This window comes from Simochromis diagramma, unplaced genomic scaffold (genome assembly GCF_900408965.1).
Source record: "Simochromis diagramma unplaced genomic scaffold, fSimDia1.1 OVJJ01000685.1, whole genome shotgun sequence".
Classification (NCBI taxonomy): domain Eukaryota; kingdom Metazoa; phylum Chordata; class Actinopteri; order Cichliformes; family Cichlidae; genus Simochromis; species Simochromis diagramma.
The window spans coordinates 15,264,170-15,285,378 of NW_024387477.1; the positions used below are offsets into that span (position 1 = coordinate 15,264,170).

Genomic DNA, 21,209 nt, shown 5'->3' on the forward strand with positions numbered 1-21,209 from the left:
TGTTAGGAGAAATAAACAGAAGGTCTGATTATATAATGAATAGAGCAGAGAAAAAGTATGATAACTGTTGTATAATATGGACATTATAAACTAGACTTTACCAAAGTACTTTAAGAATATAAGCAGCTCTCATATATTACTTGTGATTAGCCAAGTCACCATCTAATTCATGTGTCATTTTAAATGGCTGGAAAATACACTCATGGGATGGATTATTTGAAACATGTCATAATAGATATTATAATACACAAGTATGTGAGCAGGTCCAAGAGTGAACGAGTCATGCATAATTCAGCTGTTTGCCTAACAATGGCCCTGCTAGTGTTTTTCTTTCCAAATGTCACCATTGCAGTGCTTCTCAGTGGCAGGCGTCACTAAGAAGACTGACAGGATGGTTGGATGTGCACCCAAATGTCTTGCATGTACACAATCATTGTTGACGGAATGTCTTCATAATCAAATTACTGAAGATTATGGTAAATGTCTCCTGATTAATGGCTCCAAGCTCAGAAACAACAAGCCTAATGGGCTTGTGACTTTTTACTCTGCAGCTGACTCAACTACACAAGCACCTAAGAATGTCTCTGAAAATTGTGGATGCATGGAAGAGCATCCACCATGCATAAACAAAATGCATTAGCATTAAGCAGGAGGATAGCTGGGATAGATGATTTGAAACATGTCAATAAGGATATTAGAACAGACAAGAGTGTATTTTTTCGGAAGAATACTTCATGTGGTGACTGAAGATGGAAACAAAAATATGGATTAAAAGAAGAGAAGGAGTAGAGAGATAAGAAAGAGACAGAACTAGAGAGTGACTGGTTCTGGGGCTTTTCACAGGACCAGAAATGACCTGAAAATGCAGTACAAAGTAAATATATCACACATGCCTTTGAGCATTGTATATAATAAAAAACCCAGAGAGAAGGGAGTCAGTAGAGTTTTTTTTTTTATTAAGAGCAAAAGAAATAGCCTATCATAAAACCCCTATAGCGTGCTTTGCTCTAAGGACTTTACAGATCTACTAAGTGGCTGACAAGAGGATCTATAGTAAGGAAGCACACTGACTCACAGCTCAACTGACAGAAGTTTACTTTGTCTTCTCGTGTGTCTAAATCGAAAAGTTCTTATAATGTGATAACATAAACGCTTGACACTCAAAAGGGGAAATTTAAGAGAAATATTATTTTTCTATGGACTTTACTTGCTTTATTTAGTACCATCAAATGTTACAACAACAACCCACAGCAGTGGCAGTGGAATTTGGGAGTGTGTCCAACAATAGTCAGTACAATAGGCGAGAAGTTTCCTTTTTTGGGAACAGAAGCAAGCATGGAGACTCTCAGGTGGACATTCATGTGCTTTCCTCTAGTCAGCCTGCGGTGTTCAGTGCCAGCAACTTATGAAATCTACACGTGTGCGCACACACACACACACACACACACACACACACACACACACACACACACACACACACACACACACACACACACACACACACACACACACTATACAGGCTAACACTAATTAGGTAGAGATATACTACACAGCAGCCGGGCTGCCGCTGGCTCTGTCAACCTCACAATTTGCTTTCAGCCCTCCGGTCATAGACAGGTTTTTGTATATGTGTGTGTGTGTGCGTGTGTGTTTGTATGTGGTCTATGCATGCAAAGTTATGCAAGGTTTTCTTTTTCTTTCTTAGATGTGAATGCAGAATTAGCAACACAAGAGCTAAAACAATAAACATATGGTTGCTTTCTTTGTTACCGTTACCAGTGGATTCTTCAATGATTCTCAATGATTGCATTTTGCTGTACTGACTGTGCTTTGACTACAGTTACTAAAAACAGCATGACATGTCCTCCTGCACTTGTGGCCATAGTAACCCCATTTACTGTTAGATGACATTGCTGCTGTAATATCAGTGAAACAATAAAATCATAAAACAATATTGTAATTGGTTTACATTGACATTTTTTGTTGTTTACCATATATATTGTTTAACATAAGTGCACTGTTTGCAGAATAAATTTGTTATCATTTGTTTCTCTTGTCCAATCTCTTTCTAGCCATGTTCAACCTTATTCCAGTGGGGCTACGAGTTGTGGCCATCCAGGGGGTGCAGACCAAACTCTATCTGGCTATGAACAGTGAGGGCTTCCTGTACACATCGGTAAGACACATCATACTAAGCCTGACTAAAAAGAAAAACACAACAAAACAAAACAAAAAATGATCTAATTTAACATGAATAAGGAGTTCAAGGAGTGTGTAAGCAGGTTCAGCAGTGAAAAAGTGCATCATTCAGTTGTTTGCCTACCCCTGTTAGTGGTTTTTTTTTTTGTTTTTTTTTTGCAAATGCCACCACCGTACTACCTCTCAGTGGCAGGTGTCACTAAGAAGACTGACAGGCTGGTTAGATGTGCACCCAGAGGGCTTCCATGTACACATTCCTTGTAGACAGAATGTCTTCATAATCAAGTTACTAAGAATTGTTCTTTATGGTAAAAGGTCTCCTAAATAATTAATGGCATCAAGCTTGGAAACAACAAACCTAATGATCTTGTGACTTTTTACTCTGCAGTTGCTGCTGACAAATTATCTGTTACACGTTTTGAAAATAATGAGATGAACAAAGAAGACGATCAAACCTCCTGGCCACTCTGTCTCTGGCCTGAATGTACTCTTTCACACACACAAGCACCACTTAATAAATAGGTTTATGTGGAGCTGACACCATTACTTTAAATTTGAAATTGGCAATAGAGCTAAAACCTTAAATGTGAAAAGAAAATATTGAAAAGTACTGAGCAGCATAAAATATGTAGCCACAGTCACTCGCTGGTTTTGTACTTCACACACACTATCGTGATTAATATTTTGGCCACTGTTGATTTTTTGGAGCCACAAGTGAACTTGGACGGATGAAAAGTGGAATGCAAATTTATCATTTATTGTTTGCTATCTTGGTTAGCAAGTTGCAATCATTACTGTATGGCTACAATGCATAGTCAGACATATCAGCTAATTGTTGCCAAGTAACAAACTAAAGTAACAAAATACTGAAATTTCACTCACCAAAACTAAGACACAAACTTTTTAGTTGACTGTACCAAAACAAAAGCCATGACATAAGTCACATAATCCATTAAAATGATCCTAAAGGCACTAACAGCACACAGATTAAGTCCACTTTAATGATCATCCCATGAAAAAGGAAACTATCCACAGAGCCAAAAATGTCTTCTGTACCTGACGTAAATATAATTCTTCAGCGCTGCTAAGCTGGACATTTCAACATGAAAGTCTGTGGAGTCTGATTACCATTCGGAGAAACTAAACTCCCGGTTTTTCCACTTTTGTGTTGGCTTTATTTTGCAGCTCTGGAAGTTTCTTTTCGGTACTGAACAAAGATTTGCTGGTGCTTTGGTGTGAAGGTTAAGTGGTGGTGGGAGGGACTGAAGAAAGTTTGGCAATCCAGGGATAGTTTGCATGCTGTTTACGACATACTGGGACATTCTTCTTAAGCCGATATCAGCCTTAAGCCTTTGGCTCCCTGACAAAGCAATTGCTGCTATGAATTCATGTGGAACTTCCAAGCTGCAAGTGTGTCTGTTTGTCTTTGCAGTTTTTCCCCCTAAAATAAAATGGATCAGGCTTAAAGTTTGCTTGACTAATAAACATATGCACATTTTACAGAGATCCACTTGAGCATTAACTAACATTAACTCAATTGTGTTTGCTAATTAACCCATAGTAAAAGGCAGATAAGCCTTTGATATCCCCCTTAGAGGCCAGTATTACTGCTGCTATACAATGTCTTACAAACATGTAAAATATCTGGCAGGTTCAACATCCAGTAAGGCAGAATTTAGTATGTGTACATACAGTAAATAAACTGGTTCTTATATAGTGCTTTGCTATTCTACTTGAGCACTTAAGGTACTTTATAATACATGTTTCATTCAACAGTTCAGTCATTTGTTTCTATGCCTAAGTGCTTTCTATGTAACATTCACACACATTCATGCTTTGACGAATCAAGGTTCAGTATGTTTCCCAGGAATACTTTGGCATACAGACTGGAGCAGCCATGGATTAAAGCACCAACTTTATAATTAGTAAATGACCTGCTCTACTGCCTGAGCCACGGCCAAGCAAGCAATAATGCTAGCTGGCAAATTAAAAGTAAACTATAACCCAGTCAATTTATATGTATTAAAACAAAATGATTGGCCTGTTGCAGAGGTGGCATTGCAAAAAAAAACAGTTAGATTCAAACCAGCAGCTCTAGCAAAGACTCATTTGAGATGATATGAATATGACCTTTTAAAAAAATCTACAGTCAAGTGAGAAAGTTTCAACAGCCTTCAGTCTTTACTGAAAGTCTCTGAGATACTCACTTTATCTATTAAAATATTTTCTTACCATTCCATCAGTTTGTAGGCTTGAATATATCCGTGCTTTAGGTAGACGTCAGACAGGAAGAGTGACAATCACTCTGATTTATGCAAATTTTATGCAGATTATATGGAAATTGTGCTCTGGCTATCCCCTTCTATAAACACCTTTCCTACATGCCAAAACATTAACAGAAGTTGAAGGAAAAAAAACATCACTGAGGAGAAACTGTCTGCATTAAAAAATAATGTTAGCATAAAAATAATGACCTCAAAAAACAGACTGAAAATCAAAAACATAACAATAGTTGTTATATGAAAATGAACCCTCTGGGGTCGATGGACGCGCCGGCGTGTCAAAATCACATGACTGATTTAAGATGACACAGCAACAAGATGCAGCGACCCAGAATCTCCATTTCAACTTTTTCTGAACAAAACAGTGGTGTTTACAGCGGCAAGAAACGGTAAAAACGACGTTTTCTAAGGACAGCGCTAGCAAACACTCTCAATCTATTGCCTTAGATTGGCATAGTATGCATTTTTTTTACGTTTCAGTCTTGGTTACATGTGTTGTATTTGATTGCAACAACTCTGTTGTGAATTTGAAATAACATTTTAAAACACGTTTACAAAATAGACTATTTGACGGTGGTACTTCTGGTTCTGTCACTTCTATGCAGATGATATTCATTTATTCCAAACTTTCTGACCAGGTTTCCTGAAATGTTTGACTGATGCCTTCTTGTTGAACTCAAAATCCAATTCAAAGTCTATATAATCACACTAAGAACTTTCCACTGGTAAGACATCTGCATAGATAATGAGTCATTACAACACTAGATGGTGTGTAATGTAATTTTACCCCATTTGTTTCTCATCCTGGTGAGATTCTGGCTGAGTCTGGCGGCATGATCAGTGTTATAAGTGAAAAAGGTGTTGTGGGATGATGTGAGTTATATATATTTACATCTTTTAGGGAAACAAGTATCCAGATCACCATATTGAAAGCTCAGTTTCTATCCAATGAGGGAATCCCAGGGCAAAATGCTAAAACAGTATTTTACATATGCTGTTTTATATGTAATAGATATAAAGAGATATAAAAGAGCTCAGATCAAATAGAGTAGTTTTTTGTTTTGTTTTTTGTTCTTTTTTAAATTGTATGAATGCAGCTAAGTATTGGGTTGTTGAGTTTTCTATTTCAGCTAAATTAGAAATGAAACTGAAGTGAATGGAAAGCCAACAATTAGTATTTGTGTTGTTGGGATAGCTGCTCTGGTAAAGTGTTGGCTTCTAGCCACACATTAAGCCAGGAGTCAGTTATTGTAGGGAGAATCCTAATCAACAGTGGAACAGCAGATAATGTGCTCTGGGTTGGGAATTGAGTGGTGCTGCTATATTATAGATATAGTTATATAGTTATTCTGCATTCATTGGTTTGTGCATAAATAAGTGTGGAAATACGTTTGTAATAAAACAAAGGGGATTCCCGAAATTCATATATAGGCAGATTACAGATTACATTTTAGACACTAATATTATTTTGTCATTTATTATAAATGTATATGCATTTTTAGATTCAACCAGTGCTCTGCATTTCCTTTGATCCCAATAAGTGAATACCTTTTTGAGCATAGACTGCTTTGCCTCCCTGTGTATTTGATCATACATTACGACGTGTTCCGTACATTTAGGAGCAGGAGACATACACCAAGAAAAAGGTAGTGTGAGAGAAATGAAAAGTGAGAAAAAAAGAATGCACATGTGTGGGTGAGACAGAATGCACCAGTGAAAATATATTCATCTATCAGTGTTAACGTGTGGGAGAGGAAGATCCAATTAATATGTAGTTTACTTTACTATCCTCTATTTTTCTGTTTGCTTCTCTCCTTTGTCAGAATTAATGAAGCATGTTTTGCATTAGAATTCGACTAATATTATTAACAAGGAATAACTGTTGTTGGTATAATCTAAAAGAATCAACAAAAACATGCAGTTACCAACTCACTGCTTTTTAATATGGATAAAACAATGCTTGCTGATATAGTTTCAGATCTGCAAGCATGTTTTTAGATGCTGAGCTAAGGTGTGTGCACATATCTCACGAGGTGCCTTAGAAGTGGTGTTATTAATTTCCTGGTGGGTCAAATTTGAATTAGTGTGAGTCACTATGGCTCCAGTTGAGTCTCGTCTAGACTGCTGTGTGTGAGCATACGTGTAAAATGGAGAGTTCAGGGCTCTTGGGGTGAAGATATTTATCAGGCAGCTACTGAAGTTTATAGGCTAAAATACCTGACATTTAAATCTATACAGTGGTCATACATTCTGTGAAGTCCTGCATGCTCATTTAAAAAGTGCCAAAAAAATGTAAAAGTTAAAGGACAGATCATCAGAGGAGTGGGTTGGAAAAGAAAAAGGTTCTTTTTGAAGTCTCACTTACTATTTTAGTTTATGTTTAGAAATGCATTTTGACTCAGAATATTTTTTTCAGAGGCCATTAAAGGGCATGTTTTATTCTTTAAAATGTAACCAAAACATGTGTTTGTAGTAAAAAAAAATCTTTTCTCACTTTTCATGACAATCTACTGCCTGTGAGGTTTGTGTCAGCAGTCACAAATACAAGCTGTCAGCATGTGAGGCATTCAAGAGTCATCTGTAAATTGTAATTACAGAAAATATCCCATGAACGCTCTTCAGAACTAGCACTGCACAGCAAATAAAATTACAGATAGAAGGGTATCAAAGAAGTGTATTATGTCCTTGTACATTATGTATTTGTGTTTTAGTGCACTCCTGTTTGATATGTGGTTGGCGCTCGCCTTTTCAGCTATTTAGCAAGCACAATACCTTTGGTAAATAGCCACTGCTGTATGGTTTCACTCCATTGAGCTGTGTCATTAACTACTTTGTGCTGTGTGTATGTGCTTGTGCTTGTAAATTAAATGTGTACCCTGTGTGGGTGTGCCTGTTTGTGTTTGGTATTTGCAAGGGTCTTTTCCACTAGATTAAAAATCTCAATTTATCCCCAAACAACTGAACACCACTGGCAGTATGTTCTTTTTCTTTAGCTAAAGTTAAAAAAAAAAAAACCCAGAAAAAACCCTTTTAGTCCAGTTTCACTGGCAGTGAAAAAACAGTTTTAGTAAGATTTGCCTCCACTGCCCAGTCAGTCACTGTGAATTAATGTGTCTGCAAAGAACAACACTCAGTTCTGAATGCACTGGTATAATTGGTGTCATTTTTGTTTTGATATGGCAGCTGAATACGCACATAGCATTGATTTGGCTTGTCTTGTCTCGTCGAAATCCAGCCAGTATATTTACAGAGGAGATCAGTTCCATTATGCTAGTATTTCTCCTCCAGCTGATTGGATCAGAAAAACATTACTGGGCTGCAATTGCTCCCCTGAAGCAAACAATTTAAGAGTGCATCGTAACTGACAGTGTTTCTTGACATGATTGCTTTGCTAATGGAATATTCATTTAACGGTTACCCATACCACTTTTGATTTGTTTAATTGTGTGTGTGTGTGTGTGTGTGTGTGTGTGTGTGCAGGTTCCCCAGATGGAGATTGTGGGTCTTTCCATGCATGTCAATGTATTTTTTAAAATGACAAGGAAACATCCTTTAGCACAGTATGTTTAACACTTCATCAGCTTTTAAATGTCTCCCTCCTACAGGCAGTTATTAGACCGTGCTCAGGCAATACTACCATGCCTTCAGCTGTTGTAAAACAGCAGACGGTTCTCTGTATATAAATGGAATAAGACATTTCTATGCAATATTATTTAACAATAAAAGCCTTTTGTTTATAAGACTACATTTGGATAAGCTTATGACTGCTGAAATGAGAGCTGCACTTTCTTTTGATGCAACTCATTTGTCGTTTTCAAAATGCAAAATTTAATAAACCTAAGTATGAACGCTGTGAAGTTTTAATAATGATAAAAAAAACTACACAAAAAAATTCAATTACTAACTAAGAATTACTGGAATGACATCTTTTTAATAACATAGAATATACGGGTAGCCAACCTGTGAACCACAAATCATACAATTCAATGTGTAATTAATGAACAGGGAAATATTTTTTAAAAATGTGTGAATAAAAAGGGACTCTTTTCATGATAATAAATCGTGAAAAGATAACCTTTAATTCTCCATCTCTATTCTGCCTACCAGGCAAGTCAAAGAGCATGCTAATACAAAGAGGGTCTATAAAGTTAAATAAAAGCATCCTTTACAAAGCTTCTTTAGAAGGAATATATGAATAGACAAGGACAGATTTTTTTTTCCATTTGTATTAAATGTAAAAAATTTATTAACAGTTCCAGGCTTCATTAGGAACAAGGTAATGTACTAGCACAGCAGGGGTAATTGTCCAGGTTATATCAAACACACGGGAGACTTACTTCATCTGATTTACTTCAGCCATTTCTGGCATCTGTGAAACAGCTTTTCTGAACTTTTTCCAAGTAAGGTTGCCAGCTGTGAAGCATTAGGAAAATGACTTTTCATAGCTGCACATTGAAAAGGCCATGCAGCGCTATGGAATCATTAAAGGTCTGTTTAGCCAATCCACCACAGAGAAATGCTTTGAGAGAGATGACAAGGCTGCTTTCTATTTTTAAAGTGATTTCCCCCTGCTTCGTCTAGCAGTCGAGTCATGATTAAAGTGATGCAAGATTTTCTTATTTTTTTCACTGGGAGATTGGTTTTAGTGAACAATCAGCATGCTATTGACTGAAGAAAATGCTACTGGAGCAAACTCCAAAGAGTCTGAATGTTTCTGTCTATCACAGTCCTGTTAGAATAGAAATGGGGATCCCCTGCCATTTTGGCCCCTCTTTGCGTCAGTTTGAGCGAGGCTTCTGTCCAGAGATCGGTTCAGATACAGTTGTAATGGCCAATAGCCTCTCCTCCATCCTGGCTCTAACTGTGCGTGTGTCTGTATCTGTCTGTTTATCAATAGACTCGGACTTATTCTTCTCCAGGAGGAGAGTAATGAGCCAAACCCACATGGGCTCGTTATTAAAGGTAGAACAGAACTCTTGGCTTCAGAGTAGCTTATTGTTCTGGTTCCAATTGCTGCTCGTGCATAACTGAGATGGCTGCTGCTTAGTCTTTCTACACTGGTCAGCCACAACATTAAAACCACCAGCATATTATGTATGTTGCCCCTTGTGCCCCTGCTAGTGGATTGCCAGCTCAGGCTTGTTCTACTTCAACCCATGGATCATTGGGCTCTGTGTTCAAAGTAGTTTTTGTAGTTCATTGAGTGACTGTCCTGCTGAAGGAGGCTGCTGCAATTGAGATATGCTGTTTTTTTTCTCCTCCTTGAGGCCTTAAATGCTGATTTGTCAAAACTTCTGGTATCTCAAAATTATGCAGAGGGTGATATTTTCATCTGTGTCCTGACACACTGGTCTTAAGTAGTGAGAGAGAGGTTTCCAACCTAAAAGATGCATGGAAAAGGACCCTTGGCATCACAAGGGAGCATATTTTAACTTAAAAACAAGCAAACATATTTTCTTATAGTAGGTTCCAATGCAATGCTAAGAAGGAATAATTATAACAAGTGGTAAAAAAAAAACAAATTGGAAAGAAAAAAATGGATAAACTGCAAAAATCAGGAAGCAATCTCCAGTCTTTAGACTGAAAAACCTGTGACTTGCTCTGTAACCACCCCTCAAACCTCAAACCTCCTGATGTGGAGTTTCTAGCTCTTTTAAAAATAAAGCATGATCTTTGGGTATCCAGTAAGAACACACTGAAGCCACTTACATAACTGCTTAAACTTATAGGCCCGCCTACAGCTGCACGGACATGACTGAAGATCTTACATTCTAATTTTTATTTTTGAAAGCTAGATGATTGTGATAATATACAAAGCAAAAAAAAAAGCCTTTAATATGTTTTCACACATTTGAATACAAGATTATTAGTAACTCTGGTAATTTGGTAGCTCGACCCATGGTAGAAAGACACACACATAGACACAAAGTCGGAAAAGCCCAGAATGGAGGCAAGGAGAGAGACTAGTGTGACCGTAAATTACATAAGATATGCAGAAAAGAGTCTGTCTCTTATTGCAATGGTAGTGGAAACATTGATCTATCAGTAGAATTTTGGTACTCATGATGCTGAAGCAAAACTGAGAACTAGGTCTGAGCTTACTGGATACATCTTATTAAGGTGATGTGTCATCATCTTTCTTTCACTTTCACTCTGCTTCTTTTAGAGATTTTTGATGCATGGTCTGTGAAGGCTAAATCAGTGAGAGGGAGTGATAAATGAGCTTGGTTCTCAGTTACTGTAGCTAGGTGTAGATTTTATGTCTTGAGTAACTTCTGAGGCTTTGTGTGACAAAAGGCTCAGTGTGATGTGGTAGAGCTGTTTTAACAAGTTCAACAAATTCCAGTCTTTTGTGTGCTTTAACTGTCTTGTATACACGCTTCAAACCAAACCATCACACATGACGTTCCGCCTTTTGAAGTCCTGTTACTGCTCACAAAAGTGACACTGTTGAACTGTTAAAAAAAAAAAAAGATACGCTGTTGCAGATGACTGTGTCTGGTAGTGACATGTTGTTTGTCATGCTCTCACACTGGGTTGCTGGCCTTGGAGACACGTCATCACTTTCACCTGTCATGTTTTTTTTTTTTTTTTAACTTGGATTTAGACTGAGTCTAACTCTTATCTGTGAGAGGCATCCTTATTTTTTACTGGTTATTCTACATATGACTAACTGTGCACATGCTGGTGTTTGCATGTACTTTATGTACTTCCATTTTCAAAGTGTCCAAAGAAGAAAACTCTAAAGCAGGAACAATCACCAGTGACTTGCCCTACTTGCCTTATGCACAGTCTTACGCACTGTCCCCTGATCTCTCTCAAGGGAAATTGTCTCCTAACAGATTAGACACTGTTTTCTGTGCTTACCATCCAAGCAGCTCCACAAACACTGCAAACATTCAGCTAAGCACATACCCCCACCACCACCACCAACACACACACACATACACACACACACATACACACACATGCACGCACACATAGGCACTTGTCTCAGGGGAAATAAGCCTCAGTGATGCTGTTGTAGCAATAATGAGAAAAAACAATACAAGTGCTAGATACTAAACCTAACTCAAAGGGCATATGAACTCCTGCACAGTATGGAGTCCAGAAGATGAACTTCAAAATTGCCACACCCAGTAGATCAGTGACAGAGAAAAGAAGTATTCAAAAAACCTTAAAAGATGCATGTGCAACTTCAAGTACACATAAAGTTCCCTAACTCAGAAAGATAATGATCTTCTCATACATATTTAACAGCTAGGACCAAATAAGAATATAGTATTCAATCTGCCTGTATGTTTTATTAATACTCTTCTATATCTGTCATATCACTGTTATCTATGCTACATCCTTCACTACAGTAAATGGAACGGATAGATTTTAGAAGATTATCATGGCACATTAAAGCAGACGCTTGAAACTTAAGATACAGTTCTTGTCGAACGTGCAGCACATGTAGCATTATTAGGTTTCACTATCGAGTAATTAACTATTTATTTCATCTGCTTCCATTTATAGATATAGTTTAAATTAACGTTAGAGCTCGTAAACTACTCTCCAACTACCTGTATATCTGATTGTCTTCATCCCCCGACAGGAACACTTTACACCGGAGTGCAAATTCAAGGAGTCAGTGTTCGAGAACTATTATGTGACATACTCCTCCATGATATACCGGCAGCAGCAGTCGGGCAGGGGCTGGTACCTCGGTCTGAACAAGGAAGGAGAAATCATGAAGGGGAATCATGTCAAGAAGAACAAGCCAGCAGCCCACTTTCTTCCCAAACCTCTAAAAGGTAGGCCTTTCCAGAGCTTTTACTTTTTACTAAGGTTCAGAATATATCTGTTATATGATAGGAACTAGTTTGTGGAATGTATTATCCATACCTGGTTGCATTAATGTTCTAATTGCTTATATTCAAAAGTGTAAGAGGTAACAGTAGCTATTATTACTGTAGTCTTCCCTGAAAATGAAAAATACTGACAAGTAACAGAAATAATAGAGAGAGAATACTGGCATATAATCAAGTATGTACACAACACTACTTTGCAAAATGGTTGCTTTTCACAAAGGTATCAGTTTTCCCATTCAATTAGCCCATTTTTATTTTATTTATATTTTAGACCTTTTTGTAGATATTATTGGCTAAAAACTAAGTGCATTGTTTTCTATATGGCTCCTTTACACTAAGTATTTTCTTCAGAGAATTTTACATTAGCCTATTCAATAGCTTCCTCAAGCTGGTCACACTCCATTGCAGGCACAATGCGGAGCGAGGCTGACACTTTTCACTAGCAGTCCCCATGCAGGACTGTAAATTCACTGAGAACCCCACCCATAAAGAATATGTATGTGGTAATGTGGCCGTGAGCAACAGAGGAAACATGCCACAGTCCTTTCATCTTTGACAAGACACAGATTTACCTTTCAGAAAGAAGAGAGAGGGATAGACAAAGAGAGAGAGACTGTTTTCTTTTTAGTGAGACAAAAGAAAAACACCCTGGTCTTCATTTTTTGTCTCAGTAAGAAATCAAAGGCTTGCAGTGCAAAATACTCAAAACAATGCAGAGGGCAGTTTCTTTATATTGTTGACTGTTAAGTGCAGTTTAGATCCTGTCATCTGGTTCTGTATTTTTGAGCTTTAAAATAATGATCTGAATTTAGATAATCAAGTTTAAATATAAAAATTTACTTTTAAGGATGTGCCAAAACTATGACACGAGTCTTGAGTATGAGGGAGTCTCGCTGAATGTTTACAGCTCTTGTTATTAAGTGTCACTGATGCAGTTGTGAATTTTTAAAACAAAATTGCAGTCATTTGAGAAATTGCTGTGACAGCTTAACATCAATTTTACCAACATAACTCATAAAAATGTCATAAACATGGCAGCATGTCAAACTTACGTTAATACGTTTGCATTATATTGCATTAAATGCGGTACGTGGTTGGTTTTACACTGGCTGTTTTGGAAAAAAATGATGTTGTGACACATATTTCTTTTTCCTGTACAGTTGAAGAACTTAGATTGAATATTAAATCAATGGTAGTCTTTTTTCCTATTAAGAGGCATTTAAATTTTTGTAACATTCTTCAAAAGCCATATATTCCCCACATATTTTATTTCACACTAGTCTCTGAAATGCAGTGGCTGGACCAACCTTTTTTTGGGTGGGTGTCTGAAGTGTGATGGTAGTACTGATGATGATAATTGCAGCTTGAACTTGGTTCAGATTGGTTCAGAACCACCTCCTCAAAATGGGGAAATTGTTCATATTCATACATAGTTTGTAGAACTGGAGAAGAGATAGATTGTTGTGCTTAGTCTTGAACCCATCTTTGCTTTGCAGCTCAAATTTCACGTTTGAGATTGTGGCACATCAGATGGTTGCACATGAAACACAGTTATTGGCATATTCTGATGTAATAGCAGGTCTTTGTTCCTGTAAAGTAGAAATTTTCACAGTTCAGTTTATTTTCACTTCAGCTGAGTACACAGTTGAAAGCAAACGACCAAGAAGCTGGTTGGAATGTTGAAGCTTGACTTTGACTGAAAATTTCATTTTTCTGTGTTTTCAGCCAAATTGGGATTCTGCTTTGACATTTTTCATTTTTCATTTTTATTTTTGTAGACAACCTGACACTTTACAAAAATGTTTTTGTCCAGTAATAATAGCTAGCAACAGCAACAAGACAAAATGTTTCAAATTGTCCTTTTTCGCCTGCTGAACATTGTCTCTGTCAGAATACAGTCGTGTGAAAGTTTGTTTGGCTCTTAAACTCTGCTTAATTATCCAAGTGCATGTCCTTGGAACGCACTTTCGCTGGCCGTATTCTTCACTTCGAACAATTCGATTGTCACACAATGTAAACTTTGCAAATAACTGACAAAAGTGACTGAATGAGGAAGATTTTTTATAAGGACTCAGCTGTTATGCACACCTCTTAAAGTCGAAGATATTGGCAATATAAGTGTGCATTTGCTTGCTTTGAGGAAGTTATTATTGTTATTATGCAATCATAGACACCATCAAGTTGGCCATCGCTCGGGTGCTGGTGTACCTTACTGGGTTAAGCAGGTGACCTATAAGCTCTAGGGCTATAGCAGATGCCTGGGGTCAAATCTGCCACTCACCCACGTTAAATCCCCCCCTAAAATATTACGTTTTTAATGGCAATAAAGAACCAAATCATAAAACATCCCATATTCCTGGCCACATCCCTCATCTTAACACAAAAGAATACCTTAGTAGTATATGAGGAATCTTGTTCAGTATTTCAGCTGCGGTAGACTGCTTTATATTCCAGTTTAGAGTTAATTTTTTCATTTCTTCTATTTGCTGAATCGATGGTCCCCCTTCTTGTGTCTTTAGGGAAGCTTCCCCAGCCAGCATCTTATTAAGAACCCATATTTGCCCTCTGAGATCACGATAATAGCTTTTCACCTTCATTTAACAGGCCATCCAGAGGGTCTCAAACACACTGAAGAGAAACAGCTGGTGAATGACTGGCTTGCTTTATGCTGACAGACAAATACAGAGAAAGAGAAGAATTGAATAACGAGGATAGATCGAGGCTATGTGACACGGTAATTGTAACTGATACCGAAAACTATCGACTGTGGCTGCATTTTAACTTGGAGAGGAAATATAGTTTTTTTTTTCTTTTTTTCAATAGCAAATATAATATGAGACACTATTGTAATACTCCTTCTTGTGTACAAACTTTAAAGTATCCTGTAGTGCACAATATTTATTAAATCTTCATTTGAATTTCAGATGTAGCGAGTTGATTGGAAATAACTTTGCACTGGAGAATCATTCCCTCTGAAATCATTCAGAGGGAGAAGTGTTACAGGGCACCAATTAAGAATCTGTCTCAACACTGGCGATGACATCTCTTTCAGACATTACTCACTGCTCTTCTGGTTGCACTCTGTGAGCCTCAGCCTACAGCCTCTCATACTGTGTTCCTCTGGATGTAGCGAGTTTAGCTCGTGTCATTTCAAGTCCAAGTGGAAAAGCCTCTTAAAACTCTCCCAAAAACTCCTGATACATGAAGCAAACACCTGCTTTTATGTGGAGTAGCATCTACTAGGTGATTTGTTTGGAGAAATGTGAAAAATGACAATATGGTTAGTTCTGGGTTTAAATACATAAAATAGCAGAGGTGTTGAGGATAGCAATGATCTAGTACCGTAATGTTGAGGTCAGTCACTTATCACTGTAATAACAGAATAGCCTGCTGTTACAAACAAGACTGGAACCAATCAGCAGTTTCCCAACCGAATCCTCCCAATGATTTATGTTTTTATACAAGGATGGGCACTGGATTGCTGCTGACACAAAAAATGCTGGACTAAGTAAAGTGTCTGAAGGACTGGGTTTGCTGTTTCAGCCACAAACTCCCTGAGGAATGAACATCAAATAGCATGCTAGGCAGAAGGATGTTGACAACATCCTGAAACCAAAGACTATGAACCTCAGATTACTGATATTTCTCCTGATAAAGGTGCTGTTAAATGCAGACTGGACCAGTGCTGCACACACAGCAAAGCTGAAGCACTAGCAACTCTTGAATTTATAATGTCATGCTGTGAATATAAGATTTTTCTTTTTACTTCAGCACCAAGAGGGTCTACTTGATTCAGCAGTTTGGAGGGAACTATAACGTGGTGCCAAAAAGTACTTGGACAGATAAGCTGAGAGCAATCTTCCATAACGTCACAAAATATTAGATGAACAGGTTTTTAATGCATAGAAAAGACTAAGACAAATATATACATTATTTTGTCATTTAAACAATAATATAGCAGGTAGTTTTATGTGTGTGCAGAAGGATGGTCTCTTAGCGATACTTGAGCTAATTTTGAACCATTAATCAACTGACACAGGTTTTTAAAATGTAAATCTCTTTATTTATCAAATTTTAATGTTTATGTGCTAAAATAGTGCAAAAACAATTGTCAAGCATGGCAAGAACAACTGCGGTGAGATCGCAGAAAACAAACAGCACAGCAACAATAACATGTTATACATAGATATTATCTGTTTTCTCCTGCGTACATGATGATATTTATGTTTGAAAGTAATGAAAAAAGACAAGTTTTGTATTTCTGGTGATAGGAGTAATTATAGCTTATGATCTGATTAATAAGCTGACTAAACAATTAAACTTTGCTATCCTCCCTAGCTGCCACCTATTACCGCCTGAGACAGTAATTCAGCTGTGGTAGCTCTCCTTTTTTAGGCTAATTGCCGTAATGGATGATGTAATCCAGCATGGTGACAAGTGAGACAGATAACATCTCATGAAATTAGTATGTTCTGCAGTATTTTGATCTGGAAATATAATGGTTACAACTGGTTAAACAGACATTTAACCAGTGGACAAAACACTGCCTCTTTCACTAATATTGTTAAAACATGTCAGTTTGCCTGATTTGCATTTTTCTTGTGTTTTCACAGTTGCAATGTACAGAGAGCCATCTCTCCACGACTTGACAGAGTTCTCCCGCTCTGGCAGTGGCACACCCACCAAGAGTCGGAGTGCCTCAGCAGTCCTCAATGGAGGGAAAGCTGTGAGCCAGAACGAATCAACGTAGCCTGGTAGCCCAACCCAGGCCTGGGGCCGAACCGTGAAACCTTACCTCTAGCAGAGCATGAATCCAAGCAGACTTGTTTCTCCGATCAGCGGTTCAGGACTAGCTAGGACAACAAATCACACATAAACAACCAGACACCGTCAATCAAAAGCACCTATCATCCTGGTCGGTCATCATCAAAACAGTATCAACAGTAAGAAACTTAACAGCACATAGATCATTTTGGAATTAAGGAACTGATTAAAACGTTATTTTTGGGCTTGAGGTTTATTGACGACCTTAGACACTCTATTTTTGTGATGATTGCATACCAGTTAGCTCATTTTTATCTTATTTTGGTAATTACTTTACTGTGCACAGTAAGTTTTCTTCATGCAGACACCAAGCCCGCGTGCATCTGTTAGACAGGGACGGGAAGTTAGACATGCAGGTGTTCAGGGCAGTCAGTAATGGTGCTGGTCTACAAGGTTGCAGTGGTACCGTACAAGCCCTGATCTCTGTCTCATCCATGCTTCTGTGAATACAAAGCCTATAAACTCCCTGGTATGGTACAGCCTAGTGCTACTGAGACTGTGGCCAGCCAGATGGTAGCTCTCCTGCGTCCTAGTGCACACGCTCAGAGACTGAGCTCTCTAGCATGGGAAAATGAAGCCTATGTACAACTGACCTGAGATATAAGGGGCAGTGTGGCTCTCTTGCAGTTTTACCTTTTCCTTTATTTTATTTTTTTAAAATTTGGAGATGCCACAGCTGCACCTTAGTTTTTGCTAATTTTCTGAATTAGCTGTGAGATTTTGTTTAATAACTGATTATGTTCCTTCTTGTTCTCTTCCCTTGCCATCGTTAAGCATTTGCATCTTTGTTCATTAATGAAAAATGGTTCCAGCAAACCAAAGACAGAAAAAGAGTGTCCCTTTAAGCCGCTGAAAGCCAAGTCAGTATAAAAGCAAAGCTGGATCTTTTTGTTTTTTTATTGTACATTTTTGATGGGAGAAAGCAAAGGTTTGTGAAAAAAGAAAAAAGAAAGGCAAAGGAAGTGATTTTAACCACTTTGGAGTTGGCAGCGTGCTTGACGTGCTTTTTGATGATACACTCGATGACTGAGGTATGAAACGACTATCCTGTGTCCCCATTCCCTTCTGTTACCACAGTGTCACAATGTCTCTAGCTCTTGTCCTCGTAATCGGTTCCTCCCTTTGTGCTTGTGTCATACTTCGAAACCCCAACCATCCTTTTTTGTCGACTTCTATTGACTGATACATTTCACCATAGGATGGTGAATGACCCTTCCCAGGATGCTTGTTATGTGTTTGAGTAACTTATTGTGGTGACAATATTTTCTATATTTAAAAAACATACTGTGGACTTTTAGGTGGCTTAACATTTTATAGGACACGTCATATTTGTAAAAGTGAAGAAAAAAAAAAAAGATAAAGTCATACAAAAATGAACATCTTCCCTTTCTTGCACTGGGCATGTACAAACACATATGTACAAAAAGGACCCTTTTGTGGGCTATGTACGCTTCCCTTCAGCTACATAACTTCCTTCTGGTACATGCTTCTGGGAGACTTTCTTTTCTTGGTTTCCTCTGGAGGTGGTCTTTATTAGGTGAACCTATCTGTTGCATGGGAGAAGGCAGGGAAATTCTGGTCTAGAGCTGCATGATGTAGGCTATGTGTATTAACCCATGTTGGATCATGTGTTCCAAACTACCAGACAGATACTCTGATGAAACAACATATACAGGCAGACATTGTGGCTGTCTGATAACTTCCAGTTGTTTATTATTTGTTGTATACACAAAAATGCACTGAATAAAATATTTATATTAAGATATACTTTTAAAATGTGTCAGTCCTCTTCTTTGTTCAGTCGTTTACTTCATTTATTACACCCATTAGCTATTGCAGCCATACAGAACACTAGATTGTTACAATTAAACAATAAATCTGTGTTTTATTGTACCCAGAAATACATTCACCCTTGAGAAACTCTTGAACATAAACTAATTCCTGGCATCTTTCTTGTCTGTGAACATCAATGTGTCATACCTAGGTGGAAAAAGCCTTTAATTGCCTCTGAGTGTTACACAGGCCTAAAGGGCTTATTCTATCAAAAAAAAATCAATATCTTTTCAACGTGGTAGAAGACTGGGTATTTGGAAATCGCTTCACAGCTGTAACCTTTCCTGTTGCCTGAATAAGTGCTGGTTTAGCTGAGTAAAATTATTAGGTAAGCAATACTGCGTTTGCCTTTTTCCAAGGAGCTAAATATGAGTTGGTCATAGTAAAAATGATTCAAAAAGTCTTTACTTAATATTAATAACAATAAAATATCCATCTATCCATTCTCTTCCACTTATCCTTAACAGGGTCGCAGGGTTGCTGGGATAATCACCTAAGGCAGTTAAGAAAACTAAGTTAGGGAAGAATACTCCAAATGACGGCATTACGGTGTGTTAACCTACCAAGTTTATTTGTAATATGATAAAACCTCTCAATATGAGAAATGGCATCTTGCTTAACATGGGGTCACATTCCTCTGATTGCAATGTCGCATGTCAAGATTTTAAAAATGAACTTAAAGAAATTCATGCTCTGGGATAAAGTTTAAGTTCTGTAATTATACAACACTCCAGGAGCAAACAAGAATTTTTCTGGTTATCACAGCCCATTGTTCATCTTCAGAATAAGCTCTCTGCTCATCCTTGGAGTGTGAGTGTTAAAAACAGGCATCAATCTGGTCTTTGGAGACTACCTCATTACGCCCATTGCCATCAGAGACAGGAGGACTAATAGGCTTCTGTAATATGGGCCCTGATATGAGCGACTTCATCGTTCATGTAGTTTGACATCCCCCTACTCCCTTCATTTCCTTTGCCCATCTCTAGACTCCATTCATTAGTATGGGACAGTCCAATTCATTAACGGAGGCTTCCGGCTTTGTTCAGAGATGTTGATCTGAAAAGAAGCCACTTTCTCTCTTTCTCTCCTTCACAGACCAGTTACTCTTATTTTCACTTGGATAGACTGATAAGTCTGCATGGAGCCCCCCCCCAAAACAGAGTGTCTAATTCAAACACAGCCACACACATATAGACTTCAAGCAAAGCCATTGCCACTTCAGTGTATAATCATTTGAGATTGTGAGTGAGATCAGGCAGAAATATTCTGTCACGAATCAGCCAGAGCTGACGGAGCTGTGATATATGTGATCACCATGTACCTGTGAATGCTATAACTCATTACCCTTTATCACTTCCACCGCAGGCTGACTGGCTTCCTTTTTCTCACCCAGTCTCTCGTTTCTGTTGGTCTTTGTCATTTCCATCACTATTGTGCTGTCGCTCAGTTTTAATTCTCAGGCAAACATTAGTTACCCAAACAGAAATTAAATGAATGTCACTATAATGTGCTTCATAAAAACCTAATGGCGGGGCCACACTTGTTTTTTTAATGCTATTTGTTACTGGTTACTACTCATTAGTACTTCAAAATAGCCATGAAAACCCTACAAAACATATAGAAGATATGCATCGATCTTTAGATTTACCAGTTTTATCCATTGCAATTAGACTTTCCTTTGTAACCAAGGTTACTAAAGAATACGTGTGTGGCGGCTCGTTTATTGGGTGGGGGGAAAAAAATTCTACCCAGTCAGGAAGCCAACACATGAAATTACTCGTATTATCAAAGTTCTTTTTTTTCTCCTTACATTCTGCACACGGTGTTACTTACAGCAAAATGAGTTAAGTGCAGCACAGACAACTGAATTTAATTGACTCGCTGGTGGAGAAACCTCCCACGAGGGACAGCTGCAGCTCCTCGTTCTCTGTTTGTCATTTTGCTGTGGACAATTTACGAATCGTTTACTCAGTACAATTATTTGCAGATGAAATGGGTAAATGGAAGTTGTCCTTTGTTACGAAGTGGTCTATTTTCACGCTAACCTTTATTTATTTATTTATTTTTTAACAAGTTGAAATTCCTGAGAGCAGACTAAACCAAAACAAATTAAGAAGCAAACTGCAGATAACACACTTGAATAATGCTAAGCTATTTAGCTCCAAACCCTGGCGATATTAAGGACGAAAGAGGCTGGAGTGTGGGAAAAAAAAGT

General features: G+C 37.9%; 1 protein-coding gene across 4 annotated transcripts in view; it reads left to right on the top strand.

Annotated features, from left to right (window-relative positions):
• Positions 1-18,581, top strand: part of fgf13a (fibroblast growth factor 13a) — a 91,911-nt gene extending 73,330 nt beyond the window's left edge. For all 4 annotated transcript variants that reach the window (XM_040015587.1, XM_040015584.1, XM_040015588.1 and 1 more), the window contains 3 exons: positions 2,073-2,176; positions 12,082-12,280; positions 16,951-18,581. In XM_040015587.1, the coding sequence (XP_039871521.1) occupies positions 2,073-2,176; positions 12,082-12,280; positions 16,951-17,087 (440 nt within the window). In that variant the 3' untranslated portion in view covers positions 17,088-18,581. The remainder of the gene's footprint in view (positions 1-2,072; positions 2,177-12,081; positions 12,281-16,950) is intronic.
• The last annotated feature ends 2,628 nt before the right edge of the window (positions 18,582-21,209 follow it).